Source organism: Sceloporus undulatus, chromosome 3, assembly GCF_019175285.1.
Source record: "Sceloporus undulatus isolate JIND9_A2432 ecotype Alabama chromosome 3, SceUnd_v1.1, whole genome shotgun sequence".
NCBI classification, from domain to species: Eukaryota; Metazoa; Chordata; class Lepidosauria; order Squamata; family Phrynosomatidae; genus Sceloporus; species Sceloporus undulatus.
In genome coordinates, this window is record NC_056524.1 from 3,751,616 (window position 1) to 3,775,289 (window position 23,674).

The window sequence follows — 23,674 nt, forward strand, 5'->3', positions numbered from 1 at the left end:
AGGGAGCCAGTTTGGTGTAGTGGTTTGAGTGCTGGACAAGGACTCGAGACCAGGGTTCGAATCTCGACTCAGCCGTAGAAACCCACCGGCAGGACCTTTGGCAAGTCACACTTTCTCAGCCTCAGAAGATGGCAGTGGGAAACCCCTTCTGTAGAAACTTGCCCCCCCAAAAAACCCATGATAGTGTTGCCTTTTAGGATCACCATAAGCAGGAATGACATGAAGGCACACAAAAACAACCTATACAACTATTACACCATGCTAGCTCTCTGCAATTGAACATAGGGGTTTATCACACGGGAGAGATTAAAGCTCATTTAAACATCCCGCAAATGAAGTGGAAATGATGAGTAATTGCGCAAATGATTATCACACGCAATTGCGCGTATAAAGTGATACTGGAAATGCATTGTCACTGAGATCCCAGAAGTTAAAAAAATGCACATCAGTGCTTCTTTGTGACCACTTTAATGGCACGTTTTGTGCGACATTGTGTGAAATTGTTATGCGTAATTACGCGATTTTCCCCCCAGGATATACATGGGATAAACTCTCGATCTCCTTCGTGTGATAAACTCTATAGTAGGATTTCTATATTTGAAGGCTTGTATTTTCTCATGCAATAATGTCCATATTGTAGGATCTTCTTGGGGGGACCTTCTCTCTATCCCACCCCCCTGAGAAGTACATTTGTCAGTCCGATATTCCTTTCCAGAGATATTAATACTGACATCCTCTTTAAGGGAAATAGGCATCTTATAATGGGCTGGACTTTTATTTATTATGTTATAACTGATTTAATTTAATGTAATTATTTTTTTGATAACTTAATTACAGGTTGAGTATCCGAAATGCTCCAAAATCCAAAACATTTTCCGTGACTGACTGAGATGGTGACACCTTTCCTTTCTGATGGTTCGGTGTACACAAACTTTGTCTCATGCACAAAATTCTTTCAAATACTGTGTATAAAGTTATCTTTGGGCTGTGTGTCTAAAGTGTACACAAAAATGTGGATGAATTTCAAGTTTAGACTTGGGTCCCATCACCAAGACGTTTCATTACATATTTGAAACTATCCTGAAAATCCCAAATATTTCTGCTTCCAATCATTTCAAGTTAGGGATACTCAACCTGTACTTGTAAACTTTTATATGCTGTTAATGCTTAAGTATGTTTAGTAGAGTTGGCCCTCCACATTGGAGGCTTTGATGCTTGCAGATTTGATTGCAGACTTGATTCATATGTCCTGTCTAGAAATCTCTAAGACCTCCAGCGAACTCTGCCAGAGGTTGACCATAGAATTGGGCTGGAGGACTTGGAGATTGCTAGAGAAAACACTTCTCTAGGCATTTGTAGGTCTTCCAGTGTGATGCTGTGCTCAACCTGGCAGATGTTGACCATAGAGTTGCACTGGAGGACCTAAAGACTCCTAGAGAGGTGTTACCTTAGCTAAAAACATATTTTCTCTTATTTGTAGTTTTCCCTCTTTCACGGAAGTCCTGTGCCCCAACCCCAGAGAATATGGAGGACAAACTGTACTTTTAAACTTTCATATAATGTGATTTTTTAAAATATGTTCGGTATAACTCTTGTAAGCCACCTTGAGTCCCGAACTGAGAAAAGGTGAGATATAAATATAATAATGCGAAGAGGTTATTTAAATATAATAATGCAAAGAGAACTTGTAACATCTGTGAGAATAACAGAGAAAGAAGTTGGTAGGTCTGTATTGTCAGAAGTAGACCTGGTCTGCAAATGCTTATGCTACAAACTCCTTTCTTTCACTCTCAAAGGGGTAGAATTGAGAGGGTGGCATAGGGGTGTGGCGCTTAGACGATGCACGCCCTGATGACGCCCCAACACTGGCATCATGCCGCCCGCCCAGATGGAGGGCAGCATCATGACACTCTGGCGGCACGGCATTTATACGCCGCATGCCACAGGAGTGCTGAAAAGGCACTGCTGCAGCGGGTTTTTTTCTGCCCCAAAAGGATATTTTGCTGCTTCTTTTTGGACTAGAAAAACGCCAGATCAGGGCCACAACGTGTGGTTGCTGTGGCCCCGATCCAGTGATCAAAGGAATGGCGTTATGTCTCTCTTTCAGGGCAGTCTAGACATGTTTCTGTGGAATATAAGTATGCAAAAGGATCTTGTAGCACTTTGGGGACTAACTGTGCAAAAGAAGTTGTAGCATAAGCTTTCGTAGACCTGGTCTGCTTCCTGAGATGCATGGAGTGAACTGGTGCCCAGGACTGACCTTTATAACCAGACTATATGAATAGCCATAAAAATACAGACGTTGTAGGTCTGCTGATATGATGACGAGCTCAATTTTTAACTACTGTATATACTCAACTATAAATTGACCTCATGTATAAGTCGAGGTCAGGTTTTGGGGCCAGAATTATTGTTTTTTGCCATGAGCCCTGGATAGGCCGAGGGTAAAACTTGGAGGCTCCTTCTGTGTGTGTATTTCTGTTTATGGTAAGAGAGACTCTCATTGAGAGTTCTCTTCATCATTTCAGCTTCCGTTTCAACCGGATGTTGGCAGGAGGGGGGCTCTTAAACAAATAGCAAAACCAATCAGTTACCCAGGACTCTTTCTGCTTGGCTCCAGAGAGAAATAAACCCCTCTTCACACCGCAGGGGGAAATCTGAAAGAGCTGCTATCCCGATTCCATAGTGACCCGTAAATAAGTCGATCTGGGATTTGGGGGTCAATTTTTGGGCATACATTTTTAGACTTACATGGTAGTTGAGGGGCAAAGGCAGGAGAAAGATACTGCCTAAGGTTAGGGTGGATGACCATATGGATGGTGGAGGGAGTTCTGGAACGTCGCCTTTTGCTACTCTGATTCCTTTGGGAGGAGTGAAATACAGTATTTACATTGACCAGTAGATAAGTCGATCCAGTTTTGGGAGGGTCTTTTTTTAAATTATAATTTCTAGGCTTCTACATGAGTATGTACAGCAGTCCTGGATTCATTTTTGAAGAAACCTTCAAATGGTCCCCAGAAGGTTCACAATCTTCTTGTGTTACTTATGCATCTTGCCTAACCTAGTTGTTTGTTTTTCATGTGCATATTGTTAGTTTTGCAGTTAAAAGTTTAGTAAAGCATGTTTAAGTGTTTCTTTCTTTCTTTCTTTCTTTTTTGTGGTGTGGGAATCCATCGATGTTATTCCTGCTTCTTGTACCACATTTTCTGTTAAAGAAGTCATGCCCAAGAGCACATCTACTTCATTCATTAGTATTAAGACGTAGTGCCATCTCTTGTCACCAATACATGCATGTGTGAGAGAAACACAAAGCACGATTACAACAATATGACCTAATACTGAGTAAGGCAGAGCCAGAGGGCAGATATGTAACAATCCACTTAGACATTATTTTTCTGTTCTTAACTATTTTGGTGGAATGACTGTCAGTCTGTATTCTTGTACCTTGGATCACTAACATGGGTTGAATTTGGACATAAGTATGGAGCAATCAATTTTTATCACTTTGCTTGTTTGTACAAAGGCACAGAAGATGGATATCAAGGACTTCCATGCTGTCCTTGCAAAGTAGCTACTAAAATGTGGACTAGACAACGTGACTGTTAGGTGGATTTGTAATCGGTTGACTAATCGAACCCAAAGGGTGCTCCCCAGTGGCTCTTCTTCCTGGAGAGAAGTGTCCTGTTCTGGGTAGAGTTTGCTATTCAACTTGGATGAAGGAATAGAGGGCATGCTTATCAAATTTGCAGATGACACCAAGTTAGGAGGAGTGGCTAATACTCTAGAGGAGAGGATCAAAATTCAAAATGACCTCAGTAGATTAGAAAGCTGGGCCCAAACTAACAAAATAATTCCAACAGAGAGAAATATAGGATACAACACTTGGGCAGTACAGTGGGCCCTTGTTATCCGCTGGGGTTCGGTTCCAGGGCCTCCCGTGGATAACAAAATCAGTGGATGCTTAAGTCCCATTAAATACAATGGCATATTATTATTATTATTATTATTATTATTATTATTAACCTTTATTTATAAAGTGCTGTAAATTTACACAGCGCTGTACAGTACATACAATCTTTTTAATTGGACGTTTCCCTGCCCTAAGGGCTTCCAACTAAAAAAGACACAACACAAAAGGAGAAGGGGAAGGGGATGAGGGCCAACAGTTCTTCTCTACCTCCGAGATCTGGATCAGGGGAGATGGACTGGAGGGAGGACACAGCAATACAGGAAATGATTCAATAAAACAGGCAACAAAATAAAACAGGCAACAAAACATAGCAAAATGGTGTCCCTTACATACAATACCAAATCAAGGTTAACTATAGTGCGCCCGCCTCATACGCGGGCACATTATATGCGAGTTTGAGCATACACTCAAACCTGTGGAGAGCTGCAAGGGGTGGTGTGTCCTATTCAACTGAATGGGGCATACGCCCCCGGTGCGTGTGCGCCACCGCCACATGCACGAGCCCCATTCAAATGAATGGGGCTCGAGCATACACATTTTTGGCTTACGCAGGTGGGGGGAGGTCCGGAACAGATCCCCCGCGTAAGCCAAGGGTGCACTGTATATGGAATTTAAACATTTTAAAAAAATATTTTCAAGCTGTGGATGCTTGAATGCATGGATAAGAAATCAGTGGATAAGGAGGACTGGCTATAAAAATGAACTACACAAATATAGGATGGAGGACACCTGGCTTGACAACAGTACATGTGACAGGGATCTAGGAGTTTTAGTGGAGTATGGGTTAAACAGATAAACATAAAATTATTTTAGCATGATTAGAAATCTGATTTTTAGGCCTAAATCCACTTCTCACAGTGACAATAGACCCATTGATTCAGTGGGGATTTGATAAGTTATCACTTACTAAATTCCAGTGATTCAGTGGGTTTGCTAACAATTGAATTTAGGCTTTATTATGTTTTTGTTGTTGTTGTTGTTGTTGTTGACTTGTTACCTTCAAGTCACTTCTAGCTGTTTGTTTGTTTGTTTGTTTGTTTCAACAGTCTCCACTTTTCTTATGGTTTCCACTATGGTGGCCTAACTTATCAATATTGCTTATGCAATCTATGCCATTAAGACAAGGGTCTCTGCTGATGGTGGTGTGAGCTATGGGCAGCCCAGATTCTGTGTTGCTGTGAGCTAGATGTTCCTGTGCAACTGGTTCGTTGGCTTCCCTCATGGACTGAAAGCTTCTCAGTCTCCTGTACAAATACTGGAAAGAATGCTTTATATGTTGCCTGGGGGAGGTTGTGTCAGCTGTCCTACCACAACTTAAATTAAAAGAAGTGTTTGAAAGGATGAGCTGGGCAAGCCTGGAGCCAGCTAGTCACAGCTCAGGGAATGCTGTGAAGGGGGGAGGTACTATGGAATAGATGGGATACAGGGCTGAGGCTTGTCTCTGACACAGAGGAGGGACAGGAGTGTCTCTCCCCCACTTTATTCAGCAGGTTAGGGACCAGAGGGCTGTCAAAAAGCAGAAATCATTGGAATGCAAAATCCTTCTTATGTGCCATGTACTGGAACACTTCAGTTCAGAAATCCAGGCTTCGATAGTGAATACCAGAAAAACTTTAATGGGAAACTATAGATGTTCTCTGCATGCGTATGTTTTCAGAAGTGAGACATCAGCATTGACACAGTATAATTAAAACACACAGTATGCAGAGAGAACTTGTAGCACCTTTGAGACTCATTGAAGTAAAGAAGTTGGCAGCATGAGCTTTCATAGATTTCAGTCTATTTCCTCAGATGCATATAGTGAAGTGAGTGTGTGTGTGTGTGTAGAGAGAGAGCAGTACTGTATATGTATTCTCACTATATGCACTATATAGTGTATATATGTATATACACTATATACATATGTGTATACACACACACACACGTGTGTGTGTGTGTGTGTGTGTGTGTGTAGTGGATTTGTATATAATGGAGTACAGTATATGCATTCGAGGAAATAGACTGAAGTCTAGGAAAGCTTATGCTGCCAACTTCTTTCATTCACTGAGTCTCAAAGGTGCTACAAATTCTCTCTACATACTGATTCTACAGACTAGCATGGCCATATCTTTGAATTAAAACATAGGGTAATTCAAATTTTGACCAGGCTGATACCCCATTCTCCCCTAAAAATCAAATAGAGTCCTTTCTCCCTTCTTTTCACAATTGCCTCTCCTTTCATAGAATCATAGAGTTGAAAGGGACTCCAAAGGTTCCTGCCATGCAGGAACTCTCAATCCCCGACAGATGACCATCCGGCCTCTGTTTAAAGATCTCCAAAGAAGGAGACTCCACCACTCTCCGACACCCATTCCCATAGGACTGAGTAAAGGAAGGTGACTAACAGCCTAAACAATTAACATATGGCTATGTGTCCCATCATCCCTACAATGCAACAAACAGTGCTGTAGCAGGCAAACCAAACTTTTAACCATGGCAGGCTTAAGTAAATAAATAAATGTAAATAATTTTTAAAAAAACGCCTCTCCCTAATGCTCCTGGCATGGTAAAACACATAACAACATTTAAACACATTAAGTTAAAGCACATAAACATTTGTTGTTGTTGTTGGTTGCTCTCAAGTCAACTCCGACTCACGGTGACCCTGTGGATGAGACATCTCCAAGAGTCCCTCTCCTCCACTGCAGCCTTGCCCAGATCCTGCAAGGCCTTGCCCATAATAACCTCCCTGATTGAGTCTCTCCATCTGGTTTGTGGTCTTCCTCTCTTTCTTCTACCCTCTACTTTTCAGAGCATTGTTGTTTTTTTCTAGTGATCCATGCCTTCTTTTATTTGGCCAAAAACAATAGTCTCAACTTGATCATCTTTACTTCCAAGGAGAGCCCTGTTCTGACCTGTTCAAGAACCCATTGGTTTGTCTTCTTGGCTGTGCATGGGATCCGAAGTACTCTTCTCCAGCACCACATTTCAAAGGAGATGATTTTCCTTTTTGTCAGCTTCCTTCTCTGTCCAGCTCTCACATCCGTACCTGGGAATTGGGAATACAGTGGTCTGAATGATTCTGACTTCACTGCTCAGTGGTATGTCTTTGCTCTTCAGTATCTTTTCCAGTTCTTTCATAGCTGCCCTTCCCATTCCTAGTCTTCTTCTTATTCCTTGACTTCAGTCTCTGTACTGGTCAGTGTTTGATCCTAAATATGGGAACGGTTTGATATTTTCAATTTCCTCATTGTCTAGATTGAATTTGTGTATTTCTTCTGTAGTCATCATTTTTGTTTTCTTTAGGTTCAGCATCAGACCTGCCTTTGCACTTTCAACTTTGACCTTCCTTATTAACTGTTCCAATGCCTGAATGTCTGTGAAGTCGAAGGCTTTCATGGCCGGCATCCATAGTTTTTTGGATAGCCCGAAAAACCCACAAAAAACTCCTGAATGTCTTCTGCTAATGTTATGGTACCGTCCGGTCCGCATATCTTAGGTTGCTAATGTTGCTTCCTCCTATCTTCACTCCTCCTTTTTCTGATTCTAATTCTGCTTTTCTTATTATGTTTTCAGCATACAGTATAAATTAGAACAAGTAGGGGGATAGGATGCAGTCTTGCCTGACCCCTTTGCCTATTGGGAACCACTCTGTTTCTCCAAATTTTGTTTCTCCGAATTCTGTTCTGATGGTGGCAATGGAATGCACCGGGGGGGGGGGGGGCGCACTGGCTTGGAAGAAGTTGCCCTTTTTTGATGTAGCTTGTCTGAATTCCACATGGCCAATAATCAGGTCTCAGGTGCTTCCTAGTTGTCAGGAAGTGATGCATGCCATGTGCATCATGTGCGGCAGAGGTCTGTGTCTATGGAAATGCTTTGCTTCCTCAGTTTCTGGCTTCCCTTCTTGGCATACATTAGCATAGTATTATAACTCCCATCCTGTCATTATACATCTGCCACTTGGTGAACCCTTCAGCATTTGTGCTCTTAGGTCACCCAAGGTATTAAAGAGCAGGTGAGTTGGTGCAGGTGCCTACAAGGAGCAGAGGCAAGTGCATTAGAATAAGATTTGTTGATGCATTCCTTACATGATGCAGAAACAATCCAATTTGACACCTTTTGAGCTGCCATGGCTCAATGCTATGGGATTCTGGGACTTTGCTCTGGTGCCACAACAAATTACAAGTCCCAGAATCCCATAGCATTGAGCCAAGGCAGCACAAGTGGTGCCAAACCGGATTATTTCTACAGTGCATATGCAACCTTTGACTGTTCCCCCCCTTCTTTGAATCCTGTCCTACTTTGCTTTGAAAGTCGTTATGCCCTCATCACTGTGAAATGGGTCCAGTGTCTTTGTAACCTATATTTGCTCTGCGTGGAAAGTTTTCCTAAACCATGCTAGAGGGATTCCACTTATAGCACCTCCCTTTTCAATGCTGGCATGTCAGTATGTTGCATTTGCCTGTTGTTTTCTCTGCGCAAGGGATGCCGATTCCTTGGAAGACGTCTGTGGCTCCCAAAGGTGACTTGCCCGGACATGTGTTTTGCTGGAGTGGGTGTGTTTTCTTTTAGGCATTTTACTCCAGACTGCTCTAGAGGTAATGAGGCATTTTGACTTGTAATAACTGTTTACTTTATGTAGTGAGTGTACTTTACTGTACTAAATTTACCTTCCTAGGTTAAAGGTATCATCATTGCCACATCTCTGAATTTTAGACTGAATATTTTCGTTTGGTTTTGGGTTTATTGTGAGGCTAAGAGCTGCTTTGTAGGTTTCTTTTTTAGTGTTGCTGTAGTTATTATTATTATTATTATTATTATTATTATTATTATTAAATATTTATTTATTTATTACCTGCCTTTCTCCCAATATACAGACTATGTGTATGTGTTCAAGTTGTTTCCAGCTGATGGAAACCTATCTTGGGGTTTTCTTGGCAAGTTTGTTCAGAGGAAGTTTGCCATTGCCTTCCCCAGAGGTTGAGAGATTGAGACTTGCCCAGGGTCACCCATTGGGTTACTATTACCGAATGGGGATTTGAACCCTGATTTCCAGAGTTGTAGTTCAACACCCAAGCTACTACACCACGCTGTGTAATGACAAAATTGTGTTCCCTGCCATGGGTATCTGCATGGGAAAGTACATGTTCCTGATGTAGCATTAGTAATAATCACATCTATTCACATTTCCACATCACTTCTGTGAGCATTGAAAGTCCTAAACAACTTATTTTTTTCTCTCCCAATAGACTTCATATTTAGAGCACCCATAATCTTAAGCAAGCCAGGTGAACTTCATGAAGAATATAAAAGCCAACTGCGAAAGGTAAATTTTTTTAGCATGGTATATTAATTAATGGCAACATTATTTATTTGTTTGCTGACTGCTGATCTTGAAAGGGGTTGTTACTGGTAACTGTTCTGTGTAACTATTGTGTGTATCTACTGCATATATTCCACCAGCATGGAGCAATGTGTGTTCTGTGTTGTCTTTATTGACTGACAATAGCCCTATTCAGGTGTGGACTAAACATAAGAGGTGAAGAGTGCACTAGCCCTACCCTGTCTTCTTGCATGAAAAGTGATGGCTTGGTAGAGGAGATAAAATAGAATATGGCTGGATCATGAGTCTGGCTCACATGGAATCCTCCATCAGTCTAAGAAGAAAATGAATGGACAGAAATCATATACAGTGGTACCCCGGGATACGAATTACCCAGCTTACGAATTTTTCGGGATACGAAAAAATCCCATAGGGATTTATTGTTTCGGCTTACGAAGGTTTTTTCGGGTTACGAAAAAACCCCGGCGCTGTTTTAAATGGAAAGGCCGCCACCGGAGGGCAGCAGAGAGCTATTTTTTCCATTAGCGCCTATGGCAATTCGGCTTACGAAGGTTTTTCGGGTTACGAAATTAGCCGCGGAACGAATTAATTTCGTAACCCGAGGTACCACTGTACACTAGAACAGGGGTAGGTAACCTGCGGCCCGCGGGCCGGATGCGGCCCGGCAAGGCCTTGGGACCGGCCCCAGCCTGGTCCTGCCGCCGATTGCCGCCGGAGCCTTTGGCCTCTCGCGGGAGGGCGTGGGGCATTTGGCCTATCAGGAGGAGGCGAGCAAGGGGGGCAATTGTCTACAGAAGCCTCCAAAACATGCATTTATATTAACATTTTTTTAAAAATCAGCAAATTGTTTTGTGTGTCCTCCATTTTTTTTAAAAAAAATCCTCCATTTGAAAAATTTGTCCTACATTTGCCCCGGTTTATTTATTTATTTAAAAAATTATTTAATTATTTATTTTTTGGCTTCGGCCCCCCAGTTGTCTGAGGGACAGTAACCCGGCCCCCGGCTCAAAAAGGTTGCCTACCCCTGCACTAGAAATATAAAATCATAGAGTTGGAAAAGCCTTCAAGGGCCATCCAGTCCAACCCTCTGCCATGCAGGAACTCACCATCAAAGCACCACTTACAGATGACCTCTGCTTAAAAACCTCCAAAGAAGGAGAATCCACAACCATCTGAGGCAGCTGTGTTTCCACTGTCAAACAGCTCTTACTATCAGGAAGTTCCTCCTAATGTTGAAATGGAATCTCTTTTCCTGTAGTTTGCATCCATTGCTCTGGATCCAACTCTCTGGAGCAGCAGAAAACAAGCTTCCTCCATCCTCAAGATGACATCTCTTCAAATATTTAAACATGGCTATCATGCCACCTCTTAACTTTCTTTTCTCCAGGCTAAACAGACCCAGATTCCTAAGTCTCTCTTTGTAAAGCATGATTTCTGCCAAAGTTAGAATCATCTAGGCCATAGCATTTCTGATACCTGTGTGAAAGCTGGATGGTGAAGAAAGTTGCCTGCCAGGAAGAGAATCAATTCATTTGAAATGTGATTTTGGAGGAAAATTCTAGATAGACTTCTAGATAGACCAAGAATTATCAGTAGAAACGAAGATGACTAAACTGAGGCTATTGCGCTTTGGACATATCATGAGACATTGTGACTCGCTGGCAAAGACAATAGTGCTTGGTAAAGTGGAAGGCAGTAGGAAGAGAGGGAAATGATACTACAAGTAGATTGATTCAAGCAAGGAAGCCATGGCTGCCCTGAGTTTGCAAGACCAGCGTGGGGCAGTTGGTAACTGAGGGTCCTAGAGGTCTCTCATTCATAAGATCACCATAAGTCAATGTTATCTTGAGGGCCAATAACAACAACAAGGAATCTAGTAGTTCTGGGAATTCCCTTCTTTTTTTAAACTGAAAGAGCTGTTTGTTTGAAAACTGTGACAGTGGTAGTAAGTTAAAGCGACAGCAGAGCAGGCAGGGCTAGTACACTTAACTCCTCACATATTTAATCCATATGTATTTGTACACCTGAATAGAGCTGATTCTGGGAGCCAATGGGATGCATACTCCCATTGTATTCTTAATACAGTACTTATTTTGACTGTGCAGCTGCTATGACTTGCTGTGGACCCATAATGCCTCTCCATTGTCTTATTTTATCTCTGGCCCTGAGATCAATGCTACACAGGTGTGAAAAAGATTCCAAGCATTTGCTCTCAATACCTGTGAGACACCTAGGAATCTATCTTATATGATCATATATGAAACTGCATACCAATCTGTTCACGGTGAACCGTAAAGAGTATTGAGGGTCCTGTCCCCGCACTCCCTTGACTAAGAAGGTTCACAAGAAATACTTATCCTTTTGTACTTTCTGGAAATGGTTTGGTCAGCAGTAGTAGAGGAAGGTAGAGGACAAAGTTACAAAGAGCAATCGACTGTAGTTCTGTATGCGTTGGAAAGGCACATAGGATGCCACTGTGGTTACCTATTGGACACCAGAGGAGAGGGGAATAAGCCTAATGTGCATGCATTACTGTAGTAATGAAGAAGTGAATTCCTTATACTAGAATCAGTAGTTTTAAAGCTGAAGTGGGAAACTGTGCAGGGCCACATCATCATCATCATTTTCTTCTATCCCACCTTTCTCCCAATATAGGGACTCAAGGCTGCCTTCAAGGAGAACTTGGAGTGTCATGCTTCTGCCCCCCCCCAATCTTTTTGCTCTCCTGAATGCCCCCCCAAACATCCCCCAGGGGACATTGGGGTATTTTGGGGGGCATTCTTTGAAAAAATTGGCAAAATTTCATTTTGATCCTAAAGAATCCAAGGGGGCTCCATACGTGATGGAAATGCTCTCCACACTCCTAGAGATTATTTTTGGGCAGTTTGGATCCACATTTTGTGTGAGGCCACAAAATGAGTCTTGGGGATATGCATTCCACAGACCACATTTTGCCCACACCCGTTTTAAAGTCTACAAGACAAGAACAACAAAAGTACCTTTTAGAAACTGCATTTTTTACAGTTCTCACTTTCTTAAACTTCAGTAAGGCTGTTTTGGTGATTTATCATGTATCTGGTGTTTTATGCTATTACTATGTAAGAATGTGAGATCTGGACAGTAAAGAAAGAAGACAGGAAGAAAATCAGTTCATTTGAAATGTGGTTCTGAAGAAAAGTGCTGAGGAAATCCTGGACAGCCAAAAAGGCAAATGAATGGACCCTAGAACCTATCAAACCAGAAATCTCTCTCGAAGCCAAGATGACTAGACTAAGGTTGTTATACTTTGGCCACATCATGAAAGGGCAAAAAAACCAATAATGCAGGGAAAGGTGGAGGGAAGCAGAAAGAGGAAAGCTGCATGCTAGATGGATGGACTCTGTTAAGGAGGCCACAGGGGTGAATTTGCAAGAACTAAGCAGGACAGTGGATGACATGGAGACTTGGAGATGTCTCATCCATAAGGTTGCCATGAGTCAGGATCAACTCAAGGGCGGTTAACAACAACAACAACAATTTTGGTGCTGTAGAAACTTGCCTAGCTGGACTTCTAGGGGGTTGGAGGTAGGGGGGTATTTATTTATTTTTCCCAAGCACATATAAAGATAACATACACAAGTATCCTTGATGCTCTTCAAAAGATGCCAGCCACAAATGCTAGCAAAATGTCAGGAAGAAACTCTTCTAGAACATGGCCACAGAGCCCGAAAAACCCACAAAAAACTATGGATGCCGGCTATGAACACCTTCGACTTCGCCGAGGGGTTTATTTAGTCCCTTACAATTTCCGTGTGTAATATGGCCTGCCTTCTCTTATTTGTTTGTAGTTGAGAGGAGAGCAATTTCAAGAAGAGAGAACATCTGAGGATTTTCTTCACAAGCTGAATGTAGAGGACACTGATGCAGGGAAGAGGGAAACGGAAGAGCAGAAGAAAGAGGAGTCTTTAACTGTCAAAATGACCCAAGAACAGGTATGTAACTTGATTGTATTGTATGTGTTATTTCCCTAAATGTGTTTGGTTTTTCTGTGTGTCTCAAGCCCATGATCTTTCCATCACTGGGATAAAGGGGTCTGGCCATAGTCATGTATAGCAAAGTGAGGGAAAGAGGTATGGCTGCTTTTAAAGAAGATGCTAAAGTAGTGGGTGCCCTTCCATCTTGTATGTTCTCAAAAAATTTCTTTCATTCCCTCTTCCCAATTTTTATTGATTATCCAGAAACACATCCAGCATATCCATCTCACCAACACCACATGCAAGATGTATATACAAAGTGTATGACAAACTACATTTATTATGTACAAAAAACATCACATGTACATTAAAAGTCAATACTGACCCAACTTCAGTTCACAAATCTGTTTCCTTCTAATATCCATCAACCACATATTTTCTTTCCATACATTTTCTGTATTTCCCCTCCACTTCTTTCTTTCTTCATCTTTTCCCTATCCTCTCTAACCTTTTCTAAAGTCTCATCCTTTTCCTTTACTTACTTAATCCAATCTTCATTAACACTTCACTTGTTTTGGAGAATTTTCCAATGCTCTAAGTAATGTTACCTGATTTGTTGCTACTTTGTATCTTTCAGTAATTTTTGACTTATGGTGCCCCCAAAAAGTGAACCTATCACTACATTTTCTTGGCAGGATTTGTTCACTGCCTTCCTCCGAGGCTGAGAGAGTGTGACTTTCCTTTAACCATCAGTGACTGCTCATAAAATATTTTTTACAGCACATACCTAAAAAGTGATGTGCTTTTGAAATATCTTACATTATCAGTTAGCTTTCCTTTTCTGAACTAAAACTGTAGTACTTTCAGCTCCATTCAGTCATTCTCTGCACTGCTTATGAGTTCCATTTCAAGCTGTGAAAAATCTGAGTCAGGTGGACATTCTGTTTCATGAAGGACTGATTGCAGTAGAGCAGCTCAGGCAACTACAGATTAAAAATAAAACACGCATATATGGTGAGGGGAAAAATTCCACAAGAACAGTGGCAAAATGTCCATTTCTGGTTTCCTCTAGAGCAGCCAAGTCCTGCTTGACCAGCCACTGGGACCAGCTCAAGGTGCCATTTTCCTGGGGATTGGAAGCACTAAAATAGGGCTCTTACTCTGTGGTTAGAACTGTGTGAAAGAGCCTGGGGACAGATGGCGTGGGCCAAAGAGGAGGGCTGGATGGGGGAACTGAGCAGCCATCATTGCTACCAGCTGCAGTCCTGGACTACTCTGCCATTGTTAATGCCAAGGGAGAATTTGGTTTCCATTTCTCCCTGGAGGAATTGAGGAAGAAAACCTGGAGCTTGTGTGTGATTCTTCATGCACTTGTATGGGCTTCCAAAGGTTGTTGAACTGCATCTCTCAGCTTTCTTTATCATTGGCACCAAGAGTTGAAACCTTGGCATAAAAAAAACCATTTATTTGGTTCCATAGGTCCGTGGTTCAGTTAGCAAAGTTGGAAATAGGTATAAAGTAACTTCATGTGGGATGCTGATGAGCTTGAAATTTGTGAGCCCAGTTGTAAGATCTGAATTGGGCAGTTTTTGTTGTTCCTCTTCCCAGCCCTCTGCTTCCTTAATTTGGTTAAAATTTCCATTGCCAGCAGTTTTTTCCTTAAACCTATTACAGTGAGCACATTTTGTTCAGAGCAACCCTAGTGTAACTACTGTATGGATTTTGTGGAGGCTCAAAACATTGTTAGAACAAGCTGTGTTCATAAAGTGGTGTTCATAAAATATCAACTAACCTTTCTTTGATTAACTTTAGTTTCCAGAACGCTTCTCTGATTCTGAGAATGAGGAACCATTCCAAGGCAAATCTGCGCATCGGTCAGCTTTCATCTCCAAGGGAAGCACCTACTCAGGCGCATTGTTGGCAGGGTAAGACTTCAGACAAGACTTGGGTGTTGGCAGTACAGGGGAGTGCCTGCTAAGGGAAGGGTGGGAAGCAGGAGGAATCTGCACAATGCTAAAGAGGTCTAGAATCTTTTCTGCAACTAAACCATGAATTATAAAATGTCTGTGAGTCATGTGAATGAGTTTTCATGGTGGAATTTCAGTGGTTAAGCCACCAACAGCAGGGAGGAAGTTGTGACACTCAGATTTTTTGGGGCCAGTGAGATGACGGCACCACTGAAGGAAAGATCAATTTAAGCAAGATTTTATTCTTCTGTTCTGTTTATTGGCAGCCAGGTGGAACTGAAATGCTTAACATTTGGGACTCTCTGAAGGTTTCACAGCCTCCTAATGTTCTTCATATGACATGAACATGTTTATTTATTACCATATTTTGATATCTGTACAGTGGACCCTTTGTATCCCCTGGGGTTTAGTTTCAGGATCCCCCATTGGATACCAAAATCTGTGGATGTTCAAATTCCATTAAATACAATGGATAGTAAAATGATGCTCCTTATATAAAATGGCAAAAAAGGTTTGCTTTTTGGAATCTGTATAGTTTTTTAATATTTTCAAGCTACGGATGCTTGAATCTGTGGATAAAGAATCCATGGATACAGAAGGCCAACTGTACTTGTATCTAATGTTTAAAATGGTTCACCATATTGAAAGCAAAGTGTAAAGCAGTCAGATCTGGCTCTCTGATTGAAAGGTAGGGGTACCTAAACAGCCCAGGCCAGCGCTTGTTCTAGTCACATATGCTTCTTGTCTACGTCATGCCTCTCCGTTTCCTCCCTTCCTAGCAGAAAACTTGGTATCAAGGGCAAACTGGTGTATACTTTTAGTATTATACAGGCATCTTGAAAATGTTAATGTCTCTTTTGTTCTTCTAATTCCTTATTTTCTTCTGATATTTTAGAAACTTGAGCTCTAAAGTAGAAAGGAGCCAGAGCTGGCAACGATACCCTTCGGGATAGATCAAAAAGCAGGCAAAAATCAGCTCCAGTCAGAACCAAGGTAACTGAGAATGCCTTTTGACTATGTAGTAGAAAACCATATTCCTGTTTTCTGAAAATGTCTTGATTCCTAGAGAGTATTTGACTTGTCAGTATGTCCCATGCATGTGGTAGGTTGTTGACGGCATTAAATCTTTATGTCTTGCAACATAAAGTATTCTTTGTCAACTGCAAAGATTTTTTTTTAATTTAGAGTATTTGAGAGTCAGTGTAGCGTAATGGTTTGAGTGTTGGACTACAACTCTGAAGACAAGGGGTTAATTCCCAGCTCAACCATGAAAATCCACTGGGTGACCTTGGGCAGATCACATGCTCTCAGCCTCTTCTGAACAAATCTTGCCCCCCCCCCCCCAAAAAAAACCCCACCATGATAGGTTTGCCTTAGTGTCACCATAAGTTGGAAATAACTTGAAAGCAAAGTTTTTTGTGGGTTTTTCAGGCTATGTGGCCATATTCTAGAAGAGTCCTGCCTTCCCAGGTCACACAGTATATATATACCCAACTCCTTTCCAGGCAAGAATTCTCTGAAGATCTGCCAGCCACAGATGCTGGCAAAACATCAGGAAGAAACTCTTCTAGAACATGGCCACACAGCCTGAAAAACCCACAAAAATCTATGGATGTCAGCCATGAAAGCCTTCGACTTCACAAACTTGAAAGCAAACTTCAGCCACAAAGCAGTTTACAGATTCAGAAGATTGTGACCTGCCATCTGTATTCCTAAGTAGTCTGGTACAGTTCTAGCACTCTAAATGTATTTTTATATGTGCTTGTGCATGTTTGTGTTACATTTATATACTGACTGAGAGTAACTAGCCAGAGGTCACCAAATGAATTTTATGGCTCAGTAACAACTTGAACCTGAATCTCCGGGTCTTAACCTAACCCTCTAACCATGACGCCATACTGACAAATTTGCTTTAAGTCTTCAGTCCAATTTCAACAGCATATTATGGTTGTGCCCCTCCTACTTCTCAAATGTTGCAGAGAGAGGTGGATACACAGAAAAGGAGACAGATTTTTTTCAGATGTCCAGTTTTTAATAATTATCAGGATGCCATAATGTAACTAAAAGGTTTTATGCCAAACAAAATAGTGCAGTGGAAGTTTTGTTCTTTCATATTATGCTGGTGCTTCTAATTTTACAAATTCACATGGATGTCAGTTGCCTTTAAAATCAAAGCATATCCTGTTCTTCTTGATCGTATCTTTAGATTTTAGTTCTACTTCATAAGGTAGTGAATTCTTCTTTGGAAGTTTATAAAGAGAAGTTGGATAGCTATCTCTTGGAGTGCTTTAACATTGTATTCCTGCAAAAATGCAAGACAGTGGCTTAGAATAGATGGCCCTTGCAGTCCCTTCCGCTTCTGATTCTGTGATTCTAGAGATGGCTGGATGTTACAGGCACATTAATAGTTGGGTTGCTTCAGTTGTGGCTGCTTTTGTCATTCATTAACACAACCATGTTCATTAACATACATCTAACTGTGGTGAAAGGACTGTGGTTATTGCCATTAGTGTTATTATCATGACAATATCAACAACAATAATATTAATAATATCACCATCATAATCTGGAGTCCACTTTTTGTATCTTGTACAGTATTCAAGGAGATAGCCACGTTACTCTGTTTGAGCATCAAGTGACATAAAGAGAATCCAGTTGCACCTTTGAGATTAACTTGGAAATACCAGTTTTCATGGACTGTGAAAACTTATTCTGGAAATTTTTCTTTCAGTTAGTCTGAAAGGTCTGGAAGCCAAGTCTTTTAAGGAACAACTAAGGAGGCTGGGTGTGTTTAGCTTGGAGGAGAGAAGTGGCATGATAACTATCTTTAAATATCTGAAGGGATGTCATGTAGAACATGGAGCAAGTTTGTTTTCTGCTGCTCCAGAGACTACAACACAAATCACTTGATTCAAAGGTGAGGAAAACATTACCTAAACTTACCTACCCCAACATTAGGAAGAACCTCTTCACAGTAACAGCTGTTTGACAGTGGAATAAATGATCTCGGAGGGTGGTGGACTCTCCATCTTTGGAGGTCTTTAAGCAGAGATTGGATGGGCATCTTTCAGGTGCATTTTAGTTGTGTATTCTTGCATGAGAAGGGGTTGGATTAAGAGTATCGTGCTTTTATGTCTTCATCTCATATAAGAGCAGACCTCCTGAACTGAAATGCTTGCCTTGTAGGTGAACCTGTTGACGAGTGCCTCTACTCCACTCATGGGCGTTCTCTCCTCCGCCCGGAACAACCGCTGCCTCTCTGCCCCTGACTTGACAGCAGATAAGCGTCTTGTTCTCAGCGGCAGCGCTGCTTCTTCACTCTCCCTCCTCCCAAAACCAGAGCGGTCTATCAGCCCCGAGAGCAACGACAGCATCTCTGAAGAGCTCAATCACTTCAAACCCATTGTTTGTTCCCCTTGCACTCCTCCCAAACGGCTTCCTGATGGACGGGTTCTGAGTCCTTTAATTATCAAGTCTACTCCAAGGAATCTGACCCGGAGTCTGCAGAAGCCAACCACCTATGAAGCAAGTCCCAGGATTCTGAAAAAATGGGAGCAAATATTCCAGGAACGCCAGATGAAAAAGACTCTCTCTAAAGCAACCCTGACGTCTGTAGCCCCTGAGGTGGGTGAGGATTTTCTGGTTCCAAGTGTAAATTTGCTGATCAAGGAGCCACCACAGATATCAACTGACCTTCCACCACCCAATACTGTTGCACAAACACAGGCAGAGTCAGACTGTTTCCCTTCCATCTGTGCAGCAAAGCTTGACACCTCCTCCACTATCAAGAGGGGCTTAGAGGCAGGAGCTGCTGGTCCAACGGCACCTGTGGCGAGATCCAACAAGAACCCTCTAAATGCCAGACTTTCTGAGGTCTCGGATACAAAATCGGCTTTACGCTTGGCTGGATCTTGTCTGAACATTGGTGCCAAAGTGGTGCCCCAAAAAATCAGAGTCAACTCAGCGTTTCCAGAGAACAATACCCGAGGCCCGTCCATCAAAGCAGCTGGGAAGAAGAAGCTTATATATCTGAATGACAGCAAACTGAGCAATTTCCAAAATAGCATCTGTATCGAGAGAGATGTGGGTGAGGATCCTTCATCGCTGAGGCGGGGCCGGAAGAGACAGTGCAAAATGAAGCACCTGGACCAAGCCGGCTCTGTCAAAAGACTGAGGCAGGCGGCCTGTCACGCAGGGCTGGTAGCTCCCGAACCCCTGAGGAGGAAGCGGGAGAGGGAGCGGAAGTTGCAGCAGGAAGAGGAAGACCGGCAACTGGCCCTGCAGCTCCAGCAGAAATTTGACAGCGAGAACAGGACAGTAGCCAGGCGGAGAGGGAGGGCCGACCAGTATTTCCTGCGGTCTAAGAGCATCACGAGTGCCAAGTAGCACTTAAACAAACAATGTTGCCTTTTCTAGAATAATGTGAGCTTGATATAAAAGAAAATAATAATCTGGGAAAGTGGAAGAGTTGTTCTGTTACCCTTCCATTTCGCTACCCCATCTGTATTTCTTTCTTGAGGGTAAGATGAGTGTAAAAGCTTGGCTCTCGAAGTAAGCCATGTTGCATCCTGGATATGCTTCTGAGATGATAAATCTTCATTCTCAGGAGTACATCACCCTGATCCAGAAGGACATCAGTCTGTGACGGTGCTGGGCAAACTGGGAGGCAGGCTCTTTCCAAGGTCTTCAGTAAGCCAGTTACTGCTTTATGACCCAACTGGGAGTAGAGGTCACTTAGGAACTGCCATTTTTGTTGTTGCTTGCTGTGAGTTTCTAAGCTGAAAAGCATCCTTAACCTGAAAGAAAGAGAGGGTCCAGCCAATGAAACTTTGGATAAACAAATGTATTTAAATGCCCAGTGTATTATTTAGCCTTCAGAGATGCAAGGACAGCTGCTTATTCTGAAACCAAACGAATCGCAATGTTCTCTGTCTTTTCTGCAAGGCACACCTTTGGTAGAGTACTCCAGGGCAGTATATGACATTTGCCCTTCTGAAGTCTGTTGCTGGAGTCAGACAGCAGGGTTCAAGGTACAAGGCAGCTCACTAGGCAGAACTAGAGACAGAGGGAAGTGCTTCTCTCTTGCTCCCCTCCAACAGACACATTTGGTTAAGCTAGTCTTTTGTCACATTCCTTTTCAGCCAGGCTGGACTGGAGATACTAGCTATTAGTCTAGGTCCCAGTCTTACTTCCAGTCTTACTCTGGGGACTGGATATGTGTGCAAGTGTATTGTATCAATGGAGTGGCTGTGTCATGTGGGAGGATTCCTTCAAACTCTTTTCGGTATCCAGTTTTTAAGATTGCACAATTTGCACACCACCCCTTCCCCAATACAGTTTACAGAGAAACTGTCCTGTTCCTAACATTTTTGATTTGGAGGAGTGGGAGTGTTGACTGGCCCCTTGTAGACCTTCTCCTCCCAAAGCCAGAGGCGAGCCTTGCAAGTTCTCAGCTTTCAAGTGTATTTCAAGGCCCAGATTAGTTTTTTGTGGTTTCATCCAGCTGGAGGCCTTTCTCAGACCTTCCTCATGGGAATCCTGAGTGAAAAAGTTAGCTTTTGGGTGAATCCTGGCTATTTTCCTCAGCCAAGTATGGGCTCAGCTTGGTAGGAGCAGTCCATCAGTGAGTTTTGTAATGCTCCGTTGAAAATCAAGGGGTGTCATTGAGAGCAGGAAGCAAGCTGGATATTGGGAGAGGGAGAATGCAAACTTCTGCTGTCTTGTGACAAGAAGCCGCAAGGCTGCGGACATCTCTGCCTTTTATCACTGACCAGTGGGGGGAAAGAGAGAGAGAGACTGCAGAGATGTAGCCTCACAAAGAAGAAAGAGGGAGGCTGAGGGTTTCTCTAGAGCAATGGTTCTCAACCTGTGGTCCTCTTTTGAGACTTCAACTCCCAGAACTCCTGAACAATGAGCTCCAAAACATCTCTAGGCCCAAAGGTTGAGAACCACTGCTCAAGAGGCCTTCAACAGAGAGACCTCTGGGAATGTGGATTATTTGTTCAAGCCTGTAATGGCCTTGCAAGCTACTGAATGTATTAAAGGTCCCTGCTCTCATCTTTGTGCAGAGAGGTGTGGACTTTAAAACTGCTGCTTTTTGTCTAGCAGCGTTTTATCAAACAGAGGTTTGGCTTAGTACAGTGATGCCCAAATTCTTATCCTCCAGGTGTTTCTGGCTTCAGCTTCCAGAAACCTCAGCCATCTTGGCCAATGGTCTGGGATTCTGAGAACTGGAGTCCAAAACACCTGAAAGGCCAACCTTTGGGAATCACTGGCTTCATAGTTGCAAGGGTTAGTTGTTCACATAATAGTCTAAAAATGCATTCAGTGTCTTGTGTATTTCTTGCCCTTATGGATCTGTTCACAACATAGTCTGGCTGGTTGGTAAAACAGAAAAGCAGCCACTCCTCGGCTCAAATCTGCTGCTATTGCTATCTGTGAATGCCAGCTTTCTGCATATCATGTCTGCAAAACCTGATCGTTGTTAAAATAGGGTTCTGTTCATGGCTCAGTTGGCTGGTCAAAATGGGGGTACTGGTTCATAACCCTTCTCTGACCCACTCCTCTGGGGAAGGAGTGCGGAGCGGGTGGGTATTTGGACAGTCACAGAAGGGGGGGGGGGACTTTGATAGCAAGTGAATGTCTGCAACTGCCAAAGATACAACCTGAGTCTGAAAATCCGCTCCCTTCCCTGACCCTCTGAAAAGCCTGTCCTTTCAGGTTCTTTGTTGGAGCCATCCACAGCGGACCTCGATAAAGGAAGCGGAAAGTGCCAAAAGGTTGGATTTTGTAAGATGATTGTATTGCATTTTGTTATGCACCCATCAGTGTTCTTCCTCTTCAGACTCATTGTGGGTCACTGTTACGGAGGACAGGTCAAGCAAGCGCTTTGTTAACAGTGCTCTCAACAAAAGGAAGAGGAAAGTATACACGCCTTAAAAGACTGTCTCATGCATCTTTTTTAAAGAAAACAGAACTAGTCTGGGCCCTCCTGCTTCAGCGATCGCCTGCAGAGCTCCCTGATGGACTCCCAGGATCATGGCTACATCCAGATGGACAGGTGGACACGATGCTTGCGGTTTCCACTTTCTGAGAGGACCAGAGAATAGTCTCTCAAAGCAACATTCCTCGCCCAAGCTCTGAGTGTGGGCACAAATGTACGTCAGAATACAACGCCTGTCTGAGGTTTTGTGTGCCAACTCCACTTTGAGACCAGAACTGCACTGTGTTAATAGAACTGGCCCCACCATCTTCATAAGGCTTGTAACAGAGGAGTCCAACAGGAAACATTCTTCCTTCTGCAGCTGTTTAAAAGCCTTGCAAGCAGGTATAGAAATAGCTATTCACTATGCAAACAGACTACAACACCTTTTGATTATAACTGACAGGATTTTGTGTCTGTCTGGTTTTCCTGGTGTTTTAACTGTCAAAACAGTTCCAAGAAACAAAAAAAATAGGTGTTGCGGTATTTCTCTCCTTCCCCAACTCCCTTCCACCCCGGTATGCTTTAAATCATTTTGTGCTTTCATGCGTATTCTCAGCTCAGTACTTGAAAACCAGTGCAGTACAAGACAAAAGCATCATTTTTTGAGATTGCAACTGAATCACTCTGGCTTCATCAGATTTTTTTTATATACTATATAAAACAAAGCTGATTACTGAGAAATGTTTTGTCGGTGTCTTTGTGAGTAAAAGTTTGCACATCTCTCTGAGCCTTTTCTTAAAAAAATATTTTTGTGGGAAAGGATTGACCATGATGATTTCATGAATATCTTTCTTTCCTCTCAGTCCCATTGACCTTTCAAGGGATGGTTGGTGGTGACAAGAGAGAGGGCCTTCTTGGTAGGTGCTCCCAGACTTTGAAACCCCTTCCCTCAGGAGTCTAGGATGGCTCCTTCCTTGCTCTCCTCCCTCCAGCAGTTGAAAACTTTTCTATTCCAACAGGCTTTTAGAAACTGAGTGCAATGGGCTTGTAATGGTGTGCTGCCTTGTTTATATATCCTATCGTTTAATACATTTTGCCTGGTTTTAATTCTGTAGAACAATATATATTACTAATATTTTTGTACATTTTTAATCTGTTATTGACGTATAGTATCTAGCTCATGGGAAGTAATAGTGCCATTCGATTCTGCTTTGGTCACGTCTCACCTGGAATAATCCTATGTCCAGTTCTGGGCACCACAATTTAAAAAAGATGTGGACAAAGTAGAGCATGTCCAAAGGAGGGCAACCAAAATGGAAACCATGCCTTATGAGGAAAGACTTAGGGAGCTGGGGATGTTTAGCCTGGAGAAGAGAAGGTTAAGAGGTGATATGATAGCCCCATTTAAATACTTGAAGGGATGTCATATTGAGGAGGGAGCAAGCTTCTTTTCTGCTTCTCCAGAAAACAGGACCTGGAACAATGGATGCAAGCTAAAAGAAGAGATTCCACCTCAACATTAGGAGGAACTTCCTG

The 23,674-nt window shown here is 42.5% G+C and overlaps 2 protein-coding genes across 2 annotated transcripts in view; one reads left to right on the plus strand and one right to left on the minus strand.

The window, feature by feature from the left end:
* Positions 1 to 23,674, minus strand: part of LIPT2 (lipoyl(octanoyl) transferase 2) — a 350,867-nt gene that overhangs the window by 155,334 nt on the left and 171,859 nt on the right. The window lies entirely within an intron of this gene.
* Positions 6,891 to 22,879, plus strand: RNF169 (ring finger protein 169). Its single transcript, XM_042458847.1, is given in 7 exon segments — positions 6,891 to 7,050; positions 9,199 to 9,275; positions 13,121 to 13,264; positions 15,059 to 15,171; positions 16,109 to 16,145; positions 16,147 to 16,206; positions 18,400 to 22,879. Coding segments are annotated over 7 exon segments (1,656 nt in total). The 5' UTR covers positions 6,891 to 7,025; the 3' UTR covers positions 19,600 to 22,879.